At 48.5% G+C, this 19,843-nt stretch overlaps 1 protein-coding gene across 1 annotated transcript in view; it reads right to left on the bottom strand.

Moving 5' to 3' along the window:
- PPP2R2D (protein phosphatase 2 regulatory subunit Bdelta) overlaps positions 1 to 19,843 on the bottom strand; it is a 32,411-nt gene that overhangs the window by 3,233 nt on the left and 9,335 nt on the right. Inside the window, exons 3-9 of the mRNA XM_068140233.1 lie at positions 12,160 to 12,257; positions 9,280 to 9,445; positions 7,068 to 7,180; positions 3,834 to 4,011; positions 2,933 to 3,097; positions 1,033 to 1,202; positions 858 to 949 (exon numbers count right to left, since the gene is read on the bottom strand). Of these exons, the coding sequence (XP_067996334.1) occupies positions 858 to 949; positions 1,033 to 1,202; positions 2,933 to 3,097; positions 3,834 to 4,011; positions 7,068 to 7,180; positions 9,280 to 9,445; positions 12,160 to 12,257 (982 nt within the window). The remainder of the gene's footprint in view (positions 1 to 857; positions 950 to 1,032; positions 1,203 to 2,932; positions 3,098 to 3,833; positions 4,012 to 7,067; positions 7,181 to 9,279; positions 9,446 to 12,159; positions 12,258 to 19,843) is intronic.

Raw genomic sequence — 19,843 nt, 5'->3', positions numbered from 1 at the left:
AAGATGAGAAGAAACTTAATTTAAGGGTGGCAGATCCCTGCAGCAGGCTGCCCAGAGAGGTTGTGGAATTTCTATCTCTGGAGAGATTCCAAACCCACTTGGACATGTTCCTGTGTGACCTTCTCTAGGTGAACCTGCCTTGGCAGAGGGATTGGGCTTGACCTTTGGTGGTTCCTTCCAAGAAAGACAAGTGTAGGGTCCTGCCCCTGCAGAGGTGTCCCTGCCCATGGCAGTGGGGTTGGAACTAGATGATCCTTGTCCCTTCCAACCCTGACTGATACTATGATAGTATGAATAACCCCCTGCACCAGTATGGCTGAGGGGTGACCTGCTGGAAAGCAGCTCTGTGGAGAAGGAGAAGCTCCAGAGCCAGTTGACAGGAACATAACTAATTACACCCTTTCAGTTAAGCACTGCTTGTAGCTTTCAAAGCTAGAGACCAAATTCCTAATGATGAGGGAGAAAAAACCAAGCAACCCCAAGGGCCAACCTGTACCTTAAAGGGGCCTGCAAGAAAGCTGGTGAGGGACTTTTTACAAGGGCTTGTAGTCACAGGGCAAGGGGCAATGGCAATGAGCTGGAAGAGAGATTTTGACTGCATTAGGGAGAAAAATCTTGACAGTGAGGATGGTGAGGCACTGGAACAGGTTTTGCCCAGGGAGGCTGTGGATGGCCCCTCCCTGGAGGCGTTCAAGGCCAGGCTGGATGAGTCCTTGAGCAACCTGGGCTGGTGGGAGGTGCCCCACGGCAGGGGGGTGTAACCAGATGACCCTGAAGGTCCCTTCCAACCCAACCCAATCTATGAATCTATGAACACCAGAGGCCAACCCCCCAAGGGCCAAGCAACCCCCAGGCACCTGTCAGAACCGTTCCAGCAGCATTCAAACTTGTCGAAGATGCAATCGTTCTCGTAGAGGGAACACAGCTTGCTCCGGAGATACTCGTGAACCTTCCAGGAACACAAACACTGCTGTCAGGTACCAAGGAAAGGAAGAGAAGGGCAAAAGGGCTAAGGGAACTGGAACACCGTACTTGGTATGTCTCCACGGGCCTGTTCTCCATGTTGAGGTCCCAGACTTTAACAGAAAGGTAGTCTCTGGTCATCATGTAGCGCCCGCTGTGGCTGAATTTTACATCAGAGATGGAGGATATAATTTCTGAAAAAAATGATCTGCTGCTAGGATCCTCGGGTTCCTCAAAGACTGCAGACAGAAGACACAATTGCAAATGAAACCAACACCAGGTTTTGCACAGCTGCAACATCTTCTGGAAAACTTTTCAAGGCAACAGACTGGCTTCTCGCGAATTACACCTGCTGTTAAACGCTTCCATTCGGAGAGCATCGTTTTGAGCACTGCTATTCCCCTTGGACATCAGGTTGGGAGATGCCTGTCTCCAACATGAGCTGGAGCACAGCATCAGCAAACTACAGTTCACACATTTTGGGGATCAAAGGGGAAAAAAGAAAGAGTTAACAACCAGCAGATGGGGACAGCAAGCATCACAGCTGGTCTACAAACCACGGTGAGCAGGACTAGGTGAGGACAGCAACACCCCAAGCACAGCATCTTAACACATGAGCCAGGCCTCCTGAGACTACTGCTCCACACACTTCTCTCTAGATCCAAACACAGTGGTACCACACAATCTACTGCCATGAAATATCCATTTCCATACTCAAAATCCAATCTGCATGCTTTTGGGGCTGTTCAGTCTGCAGAAGAGAAGGCTCCGAGGTGACCTCATTGTGGCCTTCCAGTATCTGCAGGGGGCCTACAGGAAGGCTGGGGAAGGACTTTTCAGGATCTCAGGTAGTGATAGGACTAGGGGGAATGGAATGAAGCTGGAGGTGGGGAGATTCAGGCTGGATGTGAGGAGGAGGTTCTTCACCATGAGACTGGTGAAACCCTGGAATGGGTTGTCCAGGGAGGTGGTCGAGGCCCCGTCCCTGGAGGTGTTTAAGCCCAGGCTGGGTGAGGCTCTGTCCAGCCTGATCTAGTGTGGGGTGTCCCTGCCCATGGCAGGGGGGTTGGAACTAGATGCTCCTTGTGGTCCCTTCCAACCCTGACTGATAGGATGATACTATGAAGCTACCCACAACCATTTGTTTCAGTTTTGAGGGGCCACCTTCAACAGGATGGTCCTCAGTGACAAGCAGTTAAGTGTTTCCAAGTAATTTAGTCATGAGATGAAGTGCCTGAGCACTCCACACCTCCTGTTGCACAAAGGTTTCCCCCCACTAGGAAGAAAACCTCACCTGCTCTACAGAAGGCTTACCTGCAAGGATCAGTGTGGTGGGTCACCCCACAGGACTAGTTAAAACCATAATAAACCCTACCCAGTCTTGTGGTTTGTGAGTAATGGTTGCAAACTGGAAGAAGATGGATGTGAGGAAGAAATTCTTCCTCATGAGTTTGGTGAGGCACTGGAACAGCTTGCCCAGAGAAGTTGTGGAGGCTCTAAGCCTGACAGTGTTCAAAGCCAGGCTGGATGGAGCCTTGAGCAGCCTGGTCTAGTGGAAGGTGTCCCTGCCCATGGCAGGGGTTTGGAGGTAGATCTCTCTAAGGTACCTTCAAACTCAAACTATAATTATGAATTCAGCTGCCCTGAACTGGCATTTGGTAAGCAGATACCTTAGAGGATCAGAGAAGCACCAAGCCTGCCTCTGGCCACAAGACAGAGCTCACTGGCGCCCAAAGCACTTGTTCCCACCAGTTTATAATGCATGAAGCAGTAAACAGGAGCAGAGTCAGATGGTCAGCTGCCTCATGCTACACTTCTGCTTGTGGACAGCCTGGAACAAGACAATTCAAATGGTCCTTTCTACCCAGCTCCCACCCCTCACCCACAAGCAGAACTCTCTCAGCAGCACCTGCACACTGTGTCTGGCAGAAGCAGAAAGCAAGGAAGCCAAGGGAGGGTCCCCACTTACATTTGGAATGCCTGTCGCAGAGGGCTGAGGAGCGCATGTCGCAGAGCCGGATGGTGCCCTTGCTGCTGCTGTAGACAAAGACGTTACAGTGGTGGGGGTGGAACTCTGCAGCAGTGATCACTTCTGTCAGCTCCTCCATGTTGGCAGGCTTGATATCTACAATATCTGGGAAGGGGTTGGTGAAGGCAGCTAACGTTGCACAGCCAAGGCTCATCGACGAAAAATGATCGCGGTCAAGGGAGGTTCTCCTCCACCTCTACTCTGCCCTGGTGAGACCACAGCTGGAGTACTGGGTCCAGTTCTGGGCTCCCCAGGGAGAGGCAGGGAACTGCTGGAGAAAATCCATGGGAGGCTATGAGGATGATGAAGGGATTTGAACACCTGCCTGATGAGGAAAGGCTGAGAGACATGAGGCTGTTCAGCCTGGAGAAAAGCTGCCTGAGAGGGCATCTGATCAACGCTCAGCAACAACTAAAAGCACCAGGGGCCAGGCTCGGCCAGGCTCTTGTCAGTGGTGCCCAGAGACAAGACAAAGGGCAATGGGTACAAACTGGAACCCAGGAGGTTCCACCTGAAGAGCAGGAGAAACTTGTTTGGTGTGAAGGTGCTGGAGCACTGGAGCAGGCTGCCCAGAGAGGTTGTGGAGTCTCCTTCTCTGGAGAGATTCCAACCTCAGCTGGCCATTGTGATCTTGGGCAAGCTGCTGTGAGTGCCCCTGCTCATCAGGGAGGGTTGGACTGGATGATCTCTAGAGGTGCCTTCCAACTTCCACCATGTTGGAATCCTGTATTTCAATCCCTAGCTTCCACGCCCTGCTCTCACCAGTGACATTAAAGTGATCTCTTTTACACATCCCCAGCTCAGCCACAGCCCAGTGCCCCAGAGAACAAACCAAGGATACTAAAACTTCTATCTGTGATTTCTAAATGCCAGAGGTTAATTCGTAGGTCATCTGCAGACAGGTAAGTTTCATGATCACTATTTACTGAAATAGAGTTTATGTGGTAGGTGTGTGCATTTGCAAATATCCTTCTGGGGCTTGCTTCTACCATGAGGTCCATGGGCTTCAGTATCGGCACCTGGGACGGGAGAAAGCAGAGTCAGTGCTGGCCTCAAGCAGATTTCTGAGTCAGAAGGTATCAATTAACTGCACACCACGGGGCCCTGCCTCGATTTTGTGACTCAGCACTTGTCAAATCCACTGAACAAGGGAAAGGAGCAAGCATTCTATGAAGGTTGACCTTGCAAACTACCAACCCAAAACCTCAGGCCCTGCCTTCCGCAGAAGTCAGCTCTCAAAACACAGCAGCTCTGGACCTGATCCAGCAGGAACATGTGGTATGTTTGTAGTGGTATCTGAGGAGGACATTGAAACAAGTACTAAAAAACAATCCCCAGACCTTAGGGGAGTGCTTACAGGCCAGGTGGCCAAAACCAGCCCCCACTTGTTCAGTGAACAGTGATTTCAGGCTGTCCTGTTCCCACAGCCAGCTGAGCTAATGGGTGACCTGCTTTGTCAGAGTCAAGTGGACCAAATGTCCCTCTAGCTCCTCCTCCTCATTGAGCTGCAAGTGCCTGGTTTGAGGTTGCCCAAGTGCACCCCAGGCTGTTTCAGCACACACAACTTGAGAACACTGCCTTACATCATCCAGCCAAGAGAGAAGGTATGACAGTGTCCCAGATAACTTGCTCTTCCTGGAACAACCAGCAATGAACCCAGCTCTGTGATCACTCTCTCTGTGTTTATATCTCACAGCCTGTTTACATCCAGCTGTAATGATTTCAGTTAATCCATTCCTTTTTACCAGGCAATTTTCCTCTCTGTCCTCATGAGAGCTTCTGGTGTGCTTGGGAAATCAAAGAGAAGCTCATCTGTGCAATCAGAAGTGGTGCTTGGACATGCCATAGGCTCTGAGCAAGGCTGCATCTCCCCAGTGCTGCTTCCCCTCCTCTGCTTCTTCACAAACACATGGGGATTGTGTTTCTGCAGCACCACAGGCAAGCCAAGCCCATCAAGCCCAAGGCACACACACTTTACATCTCTAAAACCTGATCACTTCAGCAGATGGAGCTAACTCCAGGCAAGGTTTGCTTCCTTTCTGCTCATGGTTGCTCAGGATTGGTTCAGCCCAGCAGTCCCTCTTGGAAGATCACAGAATGGTTTGGGTTGGAAGGGACCTTAAAGATCTCCCACTTCCAGCCCTCTGCCATGGGCAGGCACAGCTCCTACTAAACCAGGTTGCACAGGGAGCCATCCAACCTGGCTTTCAACACTTCCAGGCTTATAGCCTACACAGCTTCTCTGGACAACCTGTTCCAGTGACTCACCAGCCACACAGGGAAGAATTTCCTCCTGATCTAAACCAAACCCTGCCTGATCCAAGATGCAGTGCCTGGTGAGGCCTGCAGGATAGGGCCTTCCCTGTCCCATGGCTCTGTGTAGCTTGCTTCCACGCAGCCTGATGACTCCTAAACATGCTTAAGGAACATGCTAACACCCTCCTGCAGTGGCAGAGCCAGCAGCACCTTGTGACATCACCAGGCCACACTCTGGACTCTTCATGTTTCTAGCTGGGTAAGTCTACTCCTACATGAGGGTAAAGACTAGACTCCAAAATTCCATCTGCACCTCCATCCAGCCACTGGGCTGAGGCACTGAACTCTCATTTAGTTCCTTGGTTGGAGATGTTTTCATTGAACACTCAGATCTTGGTTCCCACACTGGCCAGGGGAAGAGGAAAATCTACTTCCAGTGTGGTTATGTGTTCAGCTCAGTATTCAGCTTGAGCACAAGGAGGGCAAAGAACCCCAAGAAAACCCCACAACATCTGGTCTCTGCAAGTCTCAGGAAAAGCACTGGCTCTGCAAGGAGCCAGAACCTCCCTTCCAGTCCTGCTCATGGGAACAACAAAAAACACCAGCAAGCAAAATCCCAGTCCCACCTGATTTGATTTCTTGAGCTCCTTCTTTCAATGATGCCAAATGTGGCACACTGACCCTACCACCACACCCCTATGCAAATGGAAAAGTGTCCAGGCTCTTCAAATAGGCATTAGGTTTTCCACATGCTTCCATCTAACACAACCACCTTCTCTCTACCCAGCTGCCCACTGCTTCACTCCTGCTCTTAATAAAAAACCCAAGAGACTGAACAAGGTGAAGGTGAGCAAGGTTAGAAAGGAATTCATCCCCATGAGGCTGGTGAGGCACTGGAACAGCTTGGTTGGAGACACTGTGGAGGCTTCAAGCCTGGCAGTGTTGAAAGCCAGGCTGGATGGAGCCTTGAGCAACCTGATCTAGTGGAAGGTGTCTCTGCCCATGGCAGGGGGGTGGAATTAGATGATCTTCAAGGTGGTTTTGTGAATATTGATGGGGGGAAAAAAATAAACATTATGAATACAATCAAAGCCAAGTTCTTCCTAAAGTGGCATTTGCCTTGAGGCAAGGAGGACTCACCCTGCCAGTGCCAGAGAGCAGCACTCAGGGGATGTAAATGTTAACCTGGGCACCTAACTTGTCCTCACCGGTGACTGGCACAGGCCCTGCAGCACTGTCCTCTGCTGGGAAGAGAACTCAGTCTGTAAGAGGTCTTGGAAATGATTCTGCTCTCCTTTGTGTTGCACTTAAGACTATTTTAAGGCTAAGTCTGTGCTTTCCATAAAAAGAGCAGAGAGCAGTGTAGCCCCAGCCAGAGAGACTCCAAAATGCCAGCTCTTCAGGCTGGAACAGCCACCTTTCCTCACTGACAAGAAACCAGTGCACCTTCTTACAGCTTGAATGCAGCGAGGGGGATGAAACAAAACTCAACTGGCTCATTAAAAAACAACCAAACCAACATACTGGAAGTGGATCTGGAATTCAGGCTAAGCTATTCCAAGGAAAAGAGCAACCACCAAAAGAATTGGGAAGTTAATAGTACGATGTAACAGAACACAGGACTCGTGGAAGTCTGCCCCAGGTTTTGCCTCAGAACCTTCTTTAGTAGTTATTTACATAGTGAATTGTCTCCATTTGGCAGGAAGTGACCCTGATCAAGGCAGCATTTTATTAAATCACATGTCAGTGAAACATTTTGGTAGTGGATAGATAGAAGGACATGCAAATAAAAGGTGGAAGTATTCAAAGAGAGACATACCCGCAGTGCTGTGATTCTGAAAGGATCCCTAAGTCTTCCATCTTCATCTTTTAAATTGTAACCTTCAGCTCTTTTATCCCTTTCACTTATTTTCCATAATTTAATAGTTTTATCTAAAAGCAGAAATTCACATGCTTGAGAATGAATTCAATTCAAAAAGGAAACCACTCAAGGGGGGGGAGTGGGGTGGGAAGGGGTCAGCAGAGTGGATATTATCGATCCATCTGGGTTCCCACTGCTTGGGGCCCTGTAAGAACAATGCAATACAGGGCACAGCCCTCCCTGTGTGTGTTTAAGCTCCCTGCCTTCAGCTATGTTCTTGAACAGAATTCATGCATGAAAAATAAACCAGAAATGGAGCAGACATGCACCTGGAGGGTAGAGATGGGAAATACCAGTAAATGGAGAAGGAAAAAAAAAAGCTGGGTTCCATTTGAACTCTGCTGTAATGTTTGGCTTGAACACAAGTTTCTGCCTGCACAAAGTGACCCTTCCAAGGAAGGATTCCCACACTAATTACCAAAATCCATCAGCAGGCCCTGTGTCACTATCTAAATTGGCTCTAACAGACAAATGCTAGGGGAAAAACCCCAACAAAGCCATGAATTCCTTACACTACCTCCCTCCAGGAAACCCAGCTTTGTCCCAGGTGTCTGCTACGAGGCAGCCAAGGGCAGTGAGTGATTAAAATAACTTCTTTTTAGGGTGCCACATCCAAAAAGCAGGGAGTAATTAAAATAATGGTTATTTCAGGGTTCCATGTCCAGAGGCAGGCTCTTGCCAGGGAAAATCTTTCCCAGGGCAGAAGATATGCACCGAGAGTCAGTCCTTAGTTAGCTGAAAACAAACCTCTCCTCCCCATCCTATCTATTTTTAAAGCATGTGAGGTGGCATGGTTTAAACACTGCTTAGAGTTTGGTAAGTATGGTCTCAAAATAGGGTTATTTTTGTGTCAAAGTCCTGCAGACAGAAATCATGATACTATGATAAGATATCACAGCCCTTCATGCAGTCATTGAAGTACAAAGCAAAAAGAGAGCCAAACTGTTAGGAATAAATGCATTCCTCTGAAAAGGAATGCAAGTTTTTCCATGAGCAGCTCTGCATTCACATTTCCAGCTTGCTCTGTGATGCCTCAAAGTGGAACAGCCCTAACAGCTAACCACCACCACTAACACCCTGGAGGAAATAAAACCCAAGTGCATCAAATCTTGCAATTGCCATTTTTTGTACTGCTTTGATGTATTCTCAGGCAGAGAGGGGAAATGGTATCAATAAAGCCCTCTAGAGTGACTCCACCAGCTGCTTTTCAGAGCACAGGTGGTGGTGGGGTTGGCAAAGCACAAGGAGCCTTGCAACCAGAGTGCCTCAACTCCAAACTGGGTTTAGTAATTTTGTTATTTCTTTTTGAATTAAAAATTCCCCACAAAGAAAGAAAGCTTTCAATAATCTGTGTGAATCAAGCCAAGCTCACACTTCTGCTAGAGCTTGGCACAGTGGCAATCTCCCTGGAGGTGTTCAAGGCCAGGCTGGATGAGGCCTTGAGCAACCTGGTCTAGTGGAAAGTGTCCCTGCCCATGGCAGGGTGGGAGTTGGAACTAGATGATCGTTAGGGTCCCTTCCAACCCAAACCATCCTATGAATCTATAAATCTGTTTATACAAAACCTATCATGGAATCATTAAGGTTGGAAGGGACCTCTAAGATCATCAAGTCCAACCTTCTACCCAAGCCCTCCATTTTCAGGAACAGAGGCACTACAACTATCCTAGGGAGGGCAGAGACCTTACTGTGAAATACTGACAGTCCTGACTCTTCTCCTAAGGAACAAGCAATAAGAAAAGAGGACATGGACTCAAGTTGCACCAGGGGAGGTTTAGGTTGGACATGAATCAGACTCAAAAAATCATTAAGGTTAGAAAAGACCTCTAAGATCAAGTCCAACCATCTAACTCAACACTTCCACGACCACTAAAGCATGTCCCAAACCCACATGGCGTAAATGGAGAGAGCATGGGCAGTATGTGTGTGGAACAGAGCCCTGTTCTGCTGCTGCTCCATTACTTTCACATCCATAAATCAGTAATTTACAGAGCAATGACAATTAAAACACATCTGCAGACAATGAAGGAAGAAAAGGCAAACCAAACCCCCACAGGTGAGCTGCTAACACCCACACGGCATCACGAGTTCCAAAGCCAAGCGTCCTTACCGTTTGTAGACAGCAGGAAGTGAGCAGCGTTCTGTTGTGGTAACCACCTAATTTTATTGATTTTCTCCTCAATTTCTAGACTTTTCAAGTAGTCAAACTCAGGCTCGTGACTCTGAAAGGTACTGTAAACATTGTACTCCCCCCGGGAATGAGGACGGCTCTTGTTCTGCAGGGAGACACAGAGAGGTTTGGAAGCGGAGGTTACTCAGGTCACTAAGAACTGCACATATAAACCAGCTACTAAAATTAGCAATTAGGAAGTAAACTCTGCACAGATTTTGATGGATTTTACACTGTTATTTGATACTGCACCCAGTTTAGCAGCAGAAGAGTGCAGAGACTCCTTGCAAAATACATCTTTCCATACAGCAGGCGTGTACCCCTGGAACACAGCAGGGGAAAGCGCTGCAGAGGCAAGCTGTCCAACAAGGAGATCCTATGGGGGCTTAGAAGGTGGATTCAAAAGAGCTGAAGTTAGCTGGCTCCTAACCCACCAATTCCATGTGATCAGAATCCTAGCACTGTTTTGGTTGGAAAAGACCATCATCAAGTCCAACCATTCCCTAACCCTGCCAAGGCTGGGGCTAAACCACATCCCTCAGTATCACATCTCTGAGGTTTTTACACACCTCCAGGGCTGGGGATTCAACCACCTCCCTGGGCAGCCTGGGCCAGAATCTGAGAACCCTTTCAGTCAAGAATGTTCTTCTCACATCCAACCTAAACCTCCTTGGGTGCAACTTGAGGCCATTTCCTCTTTCTTATTGCTTGTTCCTTGGGAGAAGAGCCCACACCCCACCTGGCTCCAACCTCCTTTCAGGGAGTTGTAGAGAGCAATGAGGTTTCCCCTCAGCCTCCTTTTCTATAGGCTGAACAACCCCAATACCCTCAGCTGCTCCTCACCAGACCTGTTCTCCAGACTCTTCACCAATACCACAGCCCTTCTCTGGACCTGCTCCAGCACCTTAGTGTGTTTCCTGGAGTGAGGGGCCCAAAACCTGACCTAGTACTCCAAGTGTGACTTCACCAGCACTGGGTCCAGGGGGACTTGGTCTAGGTTTTTTTCCTCCACTACAAAACTCTGCAGGTTTACACATGGCAAATGGCCCTTGTGCTCAGCTCTTCCCTGCAGGTTGCAGGTGCTCCTAAGGAGCCAGTTGAACATTCTTGTGAGAAGAGTCTGTTGTTTCCCTTTAACACTGAGGAAATTAAATGACAGCTGGGGTTTGACTTACAGAACAACTGAGCACTAACAGCTGAAAGCCAACCAATAATAGTTCCACTCCAAACAAGCATCAGGACAGTCAGAGATCCTGAGCAGGTGGACAATTTTGACCTTGATCTCTCCATGCCTGACTTCAGTGAGCAGAGTAAATGATAAATGAGCTAGAAGCTGTCTAGGTGTAGCAGTGTCACATTGCAGCTGCTTTTCCAGCAGAAGCATTTTCATTTCATTACCTCTCCAAATCCTTAAACTCGAAGTGGTTAAGTCAAAATGTTTTATAAACAGACTCACAGTGAGGTGGAAATGCAAAAGACCCTGCAAGGAGGTTGGAGCCAGGTGGGGGGTTGGTCTTTTCTCCCTGGTAACAAGTGACAGGAGAAGAAGAAATAGCCTCAGACTGCACCAGGGGAGGTTTAGGTTGGATGATAGAAGAAACTTTTTCAGTGACAGGGCTCTCAAAGACTGGAACAGGCTGCTCAGGGAGGTGGCTGAATCCCCATCCATGAAAGTGTTTCAAAGAGGCAGAGATGTGGTGCTGAGGGACCACCAACACAAGCACCAGCCTTGGCAGAGTCAGATAATAGCTGGAACTCCATGATCTTAAAGGTCTTTTCCAACCAAACCCATTCTATGATTCTACCATGTTAAAATATGGGATGGCTGTTTGGTAACTGAGCATTATCTCAGCATCTAAAGGTTAGTGTTCTTGGTGTACAAGCAAGCTGAATTCAAATCCCATCATCAGTTTTGGTACTTCTGATTCAGGAGAAGGCTGAAAAAAAAAATCAAAGGCTGCAATTTTCATCAGCTCTTCAAAGGAAAGGAGAAAGCTGTTCTTCAGTGCTGGAGGAGAGGGTGAGCACTGACATGTCAAATAGGGATTTTGAGGAACACAATCCCAGATTTCTCCCAGACACCACTGCTATTTTTCAGCATTTAAGGCACTTTACCAAGGCCCTGTCTCTGGGTATCAAAAGCTCAGTGATGCATCTGCACTGATAAACCTTCCAGCACTGTCACCCAACTGAATCCCACTGAGAGAACCAGCTGAAAAGCTGGGGAACTCTAGAGGGAGCTGGGGAACTAACTCTACACTGAATTCCCATTCAGGGCTTCCTGAACTGCAAGTGTTCCTGGAGAAGCGGCTGCTCCTGCTGGTTGGGACTCACAGGATTCCAAACCACAGCAGAGCTTCGTTCTTCAGTTTCTGAACCACCCTGCAGCTCAACTTGCATCCTTTTACAAAATGTTTTGATATTCTCTTCAAAAGCATCATCACTTGGCTTAGGTCACCCTGACCAACAGTGAAGTTTAGGAGAGAGCCCAAAGGCAGTTAGCTGTGCAAAATCATCCTGAGCATACCAGGGACAGAAGTAAAGAAGCTGGAACACAGATCAAGGATATATATATATATCTCAAGTGCTAGGGACACATAGAAAGAATCCACTTGTACTTTTAGGACCTTTTCTGTTTTGAAGAGGGGTAACCACCCTCAAACTAACCCACCAGCTCTAGCCCATAACATTTAGAAATGGGCCAGCTCTGGGTCTTCTGAGGAAACCACCCCACTAGGTGAAGTTGAGGGCATGAGGAGGTGAGGCTGTGCAACACAAGAAGAGTGGAGTAACAGCACTTCTGTTTTTCAAGGCACTGACCTCTTGTTCCCTTTGAAATATAACCACTCTGCCACCTTTGTCTCCCGTTGCAAGAAGATCACCGGAGTAATTAAATTCAACTGTTGAAATAATATCAGCTGTAAACAGAACAGAAATAAAACAACAGTCACATGGAAAGCCAATCAAGATGTCCCAAGACTTCAGGAAAAAAACAAACCACCACCACAACTTGTTTCAATGCAACAACACAACTCATTCATTTACATCAGCAGTACCCAGAAACTAAGCCACGTTTCAAAGCCCAAAGTTATTTTCAACCTAAACCTCAATTCTCAGTTCCGGCTTTTGAGGACCATCAATCACAGGCTTCATCAGGTTGGAAGAGGCCCTCAAAGGCCATCTTGCTCAACATCCCTGCAGTGAGCAGGGACACCTCCAACTAGATCAGGTTTGCCCAGGGCCACACTGAGTCTGATCCTGAATGTCTCTAGGGATGGGGCCTCAACCGCATCCCTGGACAACCTGTAAGAGTTGGCACATGAGAATGGGTTATCAAAGCAACATCCTAACTGTGTGCTCTCCCTGCTGAAAGGGGTAATGGAGATAGGGCTGTGGATCTCCTGAAAGTAGGACTTACATCAAAAGAGGTTCGTTTGGGGTATGAGTATGGAGCAGCAGTGCAGCCTGTAGTGACCCCAGTAAGGCTGAGGAATAGCTGCCTTGCTCCTGAGCTAAGCACGCATGTAATTAGTTCAGGAGTCTGAAGTGGGCACTCCCCCTCTGCCTAACAGGAAAAAACAACCCCAAACACAAACCAAAACCAGCAACACCCCCAAAACAAACAAACAAGACCACCAAAAACCAAGGAAGGAAGGAAAATTCTTCCAGCTGAACTTCCTGAACCAAGCCTGTGCAGCTGGAAGAGCAGGAGAGCAAAGGAAAAGCCTGCAGGATCTCCACTTTAAAGTGACTCCAGTGCCCTTGGGACTGAACCTTGCAAACAACCAGCATTTCTTCACCACAATTAATCTCTGGAGGTGGCAATAAAGAAGTAATTGCCATCAAACAATCCCCAACCAAGGAGCAGGGAGATAAGGGGATATAAAGGTCTGTCACAGGCCTTAGGCAGATGGTAACAAACCAACAAACCACTGGGCATGAGGCTGTAAGCAAACATTCATCCCTCCTGCTGCTGCTGGCCAGGCAAACATTTCAGTAGGCGATGCAGGGATAAAAATGGCGAGCTCTGATGTCTGGGTTATCAATTAGTATCAGTCTGCAATTGGAGACTAGATGAAAACAGCTTTCCTGGATTGATTTCCATGTACTAGACCCTTAGCAGGCAGGTGATTAGGAGGTCTAATGAGTTTTCCCAATATATAATTCATATTTGAGCTTTCATTAACAAATGCACTTCAAACAGGTTTCTTCCATCCCAGTGTGATGGGAAAAAAAATATTAAACAAGAATGATAAATGTTCCTACAGACCTAGCCTAGCCTGCAAAATAAGAACACAGCTTAGAATCACAGTATTGTTTCAGTTAGAAGAGACCTCTAAGATCGAGTCTAACCTGCAACCCAACACAACCCTGGCCACCAAGCCATGTCCCCAAGTGCCACATCCATGTGTTTCTTGAACACCTCTTCCTACAGACCCACCCCAGCCTTCACAACACCATCACTAATCTGCTTCTAGACACATCTGCTTTTATCTTCACCCTTCTTCACAAGCTGATGAAAAGATCCTGTTTGGGTCAAGAACAGGGCAATAGCAGATCCCAAATCCACAACAGGCCCAAACCACTGGAACAAACCCCACACCACCATACTGGGAACCTCAGTCTTTATTCATGGACTCAACAGAACCACAGAATACACCAGACCAGGTTGGAAGAGACCTTTGAGATCATTGTGTCCAACCTATCATCCAACACCACCTAATCAACTAACCCATGGCACCAAGCACCCCATCCAGTCTCCTCCTGAACACCTCCAGTGATGGTGACTCCACCACCTCACCAGGCAGCCCATTCCAATGGGCAATCACTCTCTCTGTGTAGAATTTCTTCCTAACATCCAGCCTAAACCTCCCCTGGCACAGCTTGAGACTGTGACCTCTTGATCTGGTGCTGGTTGCCTGGGAGAAGAGACCAACCTCCACCCGTCCACAACCTCCCTTCAGGTAGTTGTTGACAGCAATAAGGTCTCCCCTGAGCCTCCTCTTCTCCAGGCTAAGCAACCCCAGCTCCCTCAGTCTCTCCTCACAGGGCTGTGTTCCAAACCCCTCCCCAGCTTTGTTGCCCTACTCTGGACACCTTCCAGCAAGTCAACCTCCTTCCTAAACTGAGGGGCCCAGAACTGGACACAGGACTCAAGGTGTGGCCTAACCAGTGCAGTGTACAGGGGCACAATGACCTCCCTGCTCCTGCTGGCCACACTGTTCCTGATGCAGGCCAGGATGCCATTGGCCCTCTTGGCTGCCTGGGCACACTGCAGGCTCATGTTCAGCCTGCCATCGACCAGTACCCCAGGTCCCTCTCTGCCTGGTTAGAATAGAATAGTTTGGATTGGAAGGGACCTTCAAGATCATCTTGTTCCAACCACCCTGGCATAGGCAGGGACACCTCCCACTAGACCAAGTTGCGCAAGGCCTCATCCAACCCGGTCTCGAACACCTCCAGGGAGGGGGCATGCACAGCCTCCCTGGGAAACCTCTTTCAGTGTCTCACCATGGTAAAGAATTTCTTCCTCATCTCTGGTCTAGTGCTTGTCTCTTCCAGCTCAAAGCCATTGCCCCTCGTCCTATCACTACAAGTCCTCATAAAAAGTCACTCCCCAGCTCTCCTGTAGCCCTCTTAAGGCACTGGAAGGCTGCTCTAAGATACATTGATCTAAGTCAAACAGCTGTATTTCCAGCTGCTAACTGCCTCTTCAGCTCATCCCCTTCTTGTTTCAGTGCTCCTCACCTGACCTCACACAACCAACAGTGCCCAGCACCTCACAACTTCTCAAGCTGCCAACCACAGTGCTCTCTCAAAGTTGACCCTTCACTCTTGACCCCCTTCCAAGTAATTAAGTAACAAACTCTTTGGCTATTCACTCTGAACACACTCAAAAATCAATCCCCTTCTTCACACCAATTCCACATTTTGCAGCCCCATTCCTGGTCTGGGTAACAGACTGTGCACAGAGTGGTGAAAACACAACCCCTCACACAACCCTTCCCTCCTCTGCAACCGCTCAAATCCATTTCCAGCAGTGAGAACCTACCTACAGAAAAGAGCAAGTGGTGGGGAAGTCTCACTAGCACTAAATCATCTCTTACATAAGACATTGCTTTGGAATTAGCTTCTGGGAGTACAACACTGACAGAATCCTGATCCAGTAGCCAAAAGCCCAGGTTTGAAGTGACACCAGCCTCGTCACTTTGCACGTGAACCTCTGCTCCTCTCCTCCCAGGCCAAAGAAAACTCAGATCAGTGAGGCACTAAAACCAGATGATCAATGGTAATGCTGTCCCTTCCTATACCAGAAACTCAAGAGATGATGGACAGATGGTTTAGGTGGCTAAAAAGGGATCAGTTTGTAGCTCCCTCACTGCCAAGTGAGTCCTGCTCAGGATTTATACCCCACATGAAGTGGTTTGGGTTGAAAGGGACCTTAAAGATCATCCAGTTTCAATCTCCATCTCAAGGTGAATCCAAGATGGCCTTGAACACTCCAGGGAGGGGGCATCCACAACCTGTTCCAGTGTCCCTCACTGTAAAGAATTTCTTCCTCCTCTCCAGTCTTAATCTCCCCTCTTTCAGCTCAAAGCCACTGCCCCTACAAACCCTTGCAAGATGTCCCTCCCCAGCTTCAATGTAAGCCCCCTTCAGGTAAAGGGGGAACGATCCCCTTTCAGGCTGCTCTTCTCCAGGCTAAGGAATCCCCAGAACAGTTCCACTCAGCATTTTCAACACTACACAATCACAAAGCAGCTAAAAGAAAGAAAATGACAACATTAGAAGTATCCCACCCCCATCCCAAACCACTCACTCTGCTCTACATAAAAATCAGAGAATCCCAGAATGGTTTGGGCTGGAGGGGACCTTAAAGATCATCTAGTTCCAACACCCTGCCATGGGCAGGGACACCTTCCTTTAGACCCTTCCTATCCAAGTTTGTTCTATTTCCATACCAGTCTGAAACTTCCAGCACAGCCTAAAGCAAGCCTCTGCAGGTCCTGAGCCACCACATCAGCTCTGGGATTTTTAAAGGGTTTTTATTATCTGCCAAATGGTTTTTTTCTTATGTGTACAGGTCTCATTGCCCAACAAAGAATTTCAGCCTTTTCATGCAATTGGTGGAGAAAACCTCTAAAAGTAAGTCCTACCATCCACCCATCCACCACCATGGCCATTAAACCATATCCCCAAGTGCCATGTCCACACATTTCTTGAACACCTCCAGGGATGGTGACTCCACCACCTCCCTGAGCAGCCTGTTCCAATGCCTGACCACTCCTGCAGGAAAGGAATTGTTTCTAATCTCCAGCCTAAACCTCCCCTGGCACAACTTTAGGTCATTTCCTCTCATTCCATCACCTGGTATTAGAGAGAACAGACCAATCAGGGACTTTTCTCCATGCCAGCAAAATCACTTACAATGAAAAGGTCCAGCAGGGTTAGAAAAGACAATGTGCCATGGGCTTTGCTCAGGTGCAACACCCTCATGCACACCTCACATACAGAAGACACCTTGGTGATGATTTTTCCAGAACCAGGGAGTTTTATGCAACTTTCCCTCCATTTCTGCTGAGTGTGGTCTCTACTCTCTAGCAACCAGCACCAGAACAAGAGGACACAGTCTCACGCTGCACCAGGGGAAGTTTAGGCTGGAGGTGAGGAGAAAGTTCTTCCCAGAGAGAGTTGTTAGCTGTTGGAATCTAGAGTCGTTCGCCATTGGAATGTGCTGCCCAGGGAGGTGGTGGAGTCACCGTCCCTGGAGGTGTTCAAGAGGGGATTGGATGTGGCACTTGGTGCCATGGTCTAGTCATGAGGTCTGTGGTAACAGGTTGGACTCGATGACCTTTGAAGTCTCTTCCAACCATAGTGATACTGTGACTCACTGTGTACCGGCCTCGTAAACCTTCCCCTGTAAGCCCTGGAGAGCAGCAGGACCTGTGGCTTTACAGGGACATGATCCTCTGGCTATACTTCTTTCCAGACAGGGAAAGGCAATGTTTGGTCTCACTTCTGAGAGGAGTTCATGGTAGTCTTAGGTTGAAGGTTGGACTCAGTGACCCTCAAGGTCTCTTCCAACTGAAACAATTCTATGATTGTAAGCTACAGTCCACAGGCAGAGCAGGAACCTCCTCACTGCTTTCAGAGCTGTATCACAAAGTCAAAAGGATCTTAAAGTTCCACAAGGGCCAAAGTTTCCTGTGTTAATTCTGGGGAGCACACCAGAAGACAGACCAGCTTGTGTTAAGATTGTGAGATGGCAGCAAGCTTATACCTGCCAACTAATTCAGTGCCACGAATGATTCCTACCAGCTTCTTCAAACTGACACCGGTATCAATGTCTGGGCTCTCAGTAGGTAATGGAGAGTGCAAGGAGATCCAGAAGAGCTAAATTAGCTACCATGAACTTTTCCTCTCTAAGCTGGCTGCACATTGCTCCTCAGTTAAAATCCACCAGCTGGAAAGACAATTCCCCACCCAGTCCAACCACCCTGCTAACACAGGAGAATCCACAGCAGCTTGCCCAGGATCACAATGGCCAGGTGGGGTTGGAGACTCCATGACCTCTCTGAGAAGGCTGCTCCAGGGCTTCAGCACCTTCACACCCAACAAGTTTCTCCTCCTCTTCAGGTGGAACCTCCTGGATTCCAGTCAGTGCCCATTGCCCCTTGTCCTGTCACTGTGCATCACTGACAAGAGGCTGGCCCCATGCCCTTGCCAAGCACTGACAACCTCCCCTCTCAGGCTGCTGCTCCCCAAGCTCCCCAGGTTTCTCAACCTCTTCTCCTCACAGAGATGCTCCAGGCCCCTCAGTATCTTTGGAATCTCCACTGAACTCTCTTCAGTAGTTCCTTGTCTTTCTAGAACCAGGCAGCAAATAACTGGACCCAGTACTGCAGATGTGGCCTCACCAGGACAGAGGTTGTTCAGAACAAACAACTCCCTTTTGCAGCAGCCAGTGACAAGAAGGCATTGAGGTAGAGCTGGTGACAAATGTGCTCAGTCAGGGCCCACACAGAGAACAAGGAGGAATCATCCCTTCAGAGCAACCAACTGAAGACTCACATTGAGTCAGATTAAAAAAAGTATAAAGGAGCAAGTGAGAGTAGCAGGGGAGAGAAAAAGAGAGACCTGTTAGAGGGGGCAGATTACCAGAGAGAGTGGAGAAATGTAGAGGCTAACAGCTGCTGAACAGTAAATAACAGAAAGAGGGGCTTCAAAAGCAAATAATGTCTGAGCTTAACAAGTTAGAGACACACAGGGCTCAGAACTGTTCATGACCTGACCCACAGCAACTGGCAGAGCACTCCCCACACATCACCAGGGGGATCTGTCTGTGAGGAGGAGAGAGGGGGAGCAGTGGTGTGAAGTTTGACAGTTCTCCAGTTTGGATGGCTCCAGTCCCCACAGCAGGCAACAGCAGACAGCTGCTAGCAGGCACAGGGCTCTCAACCAGAGGCTGCCCTCCCTTTCTACATGTTGGGGCAGGATAACACCATCAGGATTCCAGTCACTGCACATTTTGGCTCTAGCACCGACTTCCAGGCTTTGGCCTCTCCCTTCCCTCTCAGTTCTGTGCCTTGTGCTGATGCAAGCTGGGTGAAGGAGGATTCTCTACACCATGGCTGACAGAACAGCCAGTGCAACAGTGGAATTTACTCTGCAGTGAGGATGGACTGGGATTGGCATTGCTCTCACTGCTCCTAAAATGCTTCCTAAACATTGCTTCTTAATTTAGCAGTTGACAGAAATCAGTTTCTATCTCTGAACTGCACTGGAAGGGGTAAGCTAATCTTGGAAGCTGTCCATAATCACCAGAAACACATCCACAGAAGATGTGGATTCTGCAGGACACACCACTTAATACACTCCAGTTTTCAGATGTCCACTTTTAGTGTTTGTTTGAAGAGTTAACAGAAATGAGATGGGTCAGAAGAATACACTACAGGCCAGTTTTGCTCTGAGCAGCTTACACTGCCCAGCACTCTGCCAATCTCAAGTATCCACCAGGTCTCACAACTCTGGACGTCCTGAGACTCCAACAATGGCTTGAATTGCCTTCAAGTACCTGCTAGGGGTTACCCAAGTCCAAAATAACTCTGCTTTTGGAAGTCAATTCAATTATTGAACAGATGTAAGGTCAGCCAAGGGCACGACCAGGGCAACCTGAGCTGCTCCCACAGAGGAGCAGCACAGCTGCAGAAGCAGCAAAAGCTGACTGAAGTGAGCTCTGCTGGGGACAAGCTGTGGCAAACCACAAACAAGAGTGTTGCTCTCAGGACTGGCAGCTCCTGCATGTCCTGGAGCTCTCCTGGAGCCCAGCCACTTGGCTTCTCCCAGGAGCCAGTGCACAGGCCGTGCTGTTCAGAGCACTGGGACAAACGGGTGGGGAAAGGAGAAACAGACAGTGGCAAACAGTTCCCAAGCCCTGTTCCCAAGGGCAGGCTGCCCAGCAAACCTCCACCTGACCAAAGACTTCAACTGATTTAAGTCACCT

The sequence above is a fragment of the Melanerpes formicivorus genome, unplaced genomic scaffold (assembly GCF_026170545.1).
Source record: "Melanerpes formicivorus ecotype bairdi unplaced genomic scaffold, bMelFor1.0.p_v2 SCAF_6, whole genome shotgun sequence".
Lineage (NCBI taxonomy): Eukaryota > Metazoa > Chordata > Aves > Piciformes > Picidae > Melanerpes > Melanerpes formicivorus.
The sequence above is the reverse complement of the archived record's forward strand: the minus strand, read 5'-3'. Positions and strand labels throughout refer to the sequence as shown.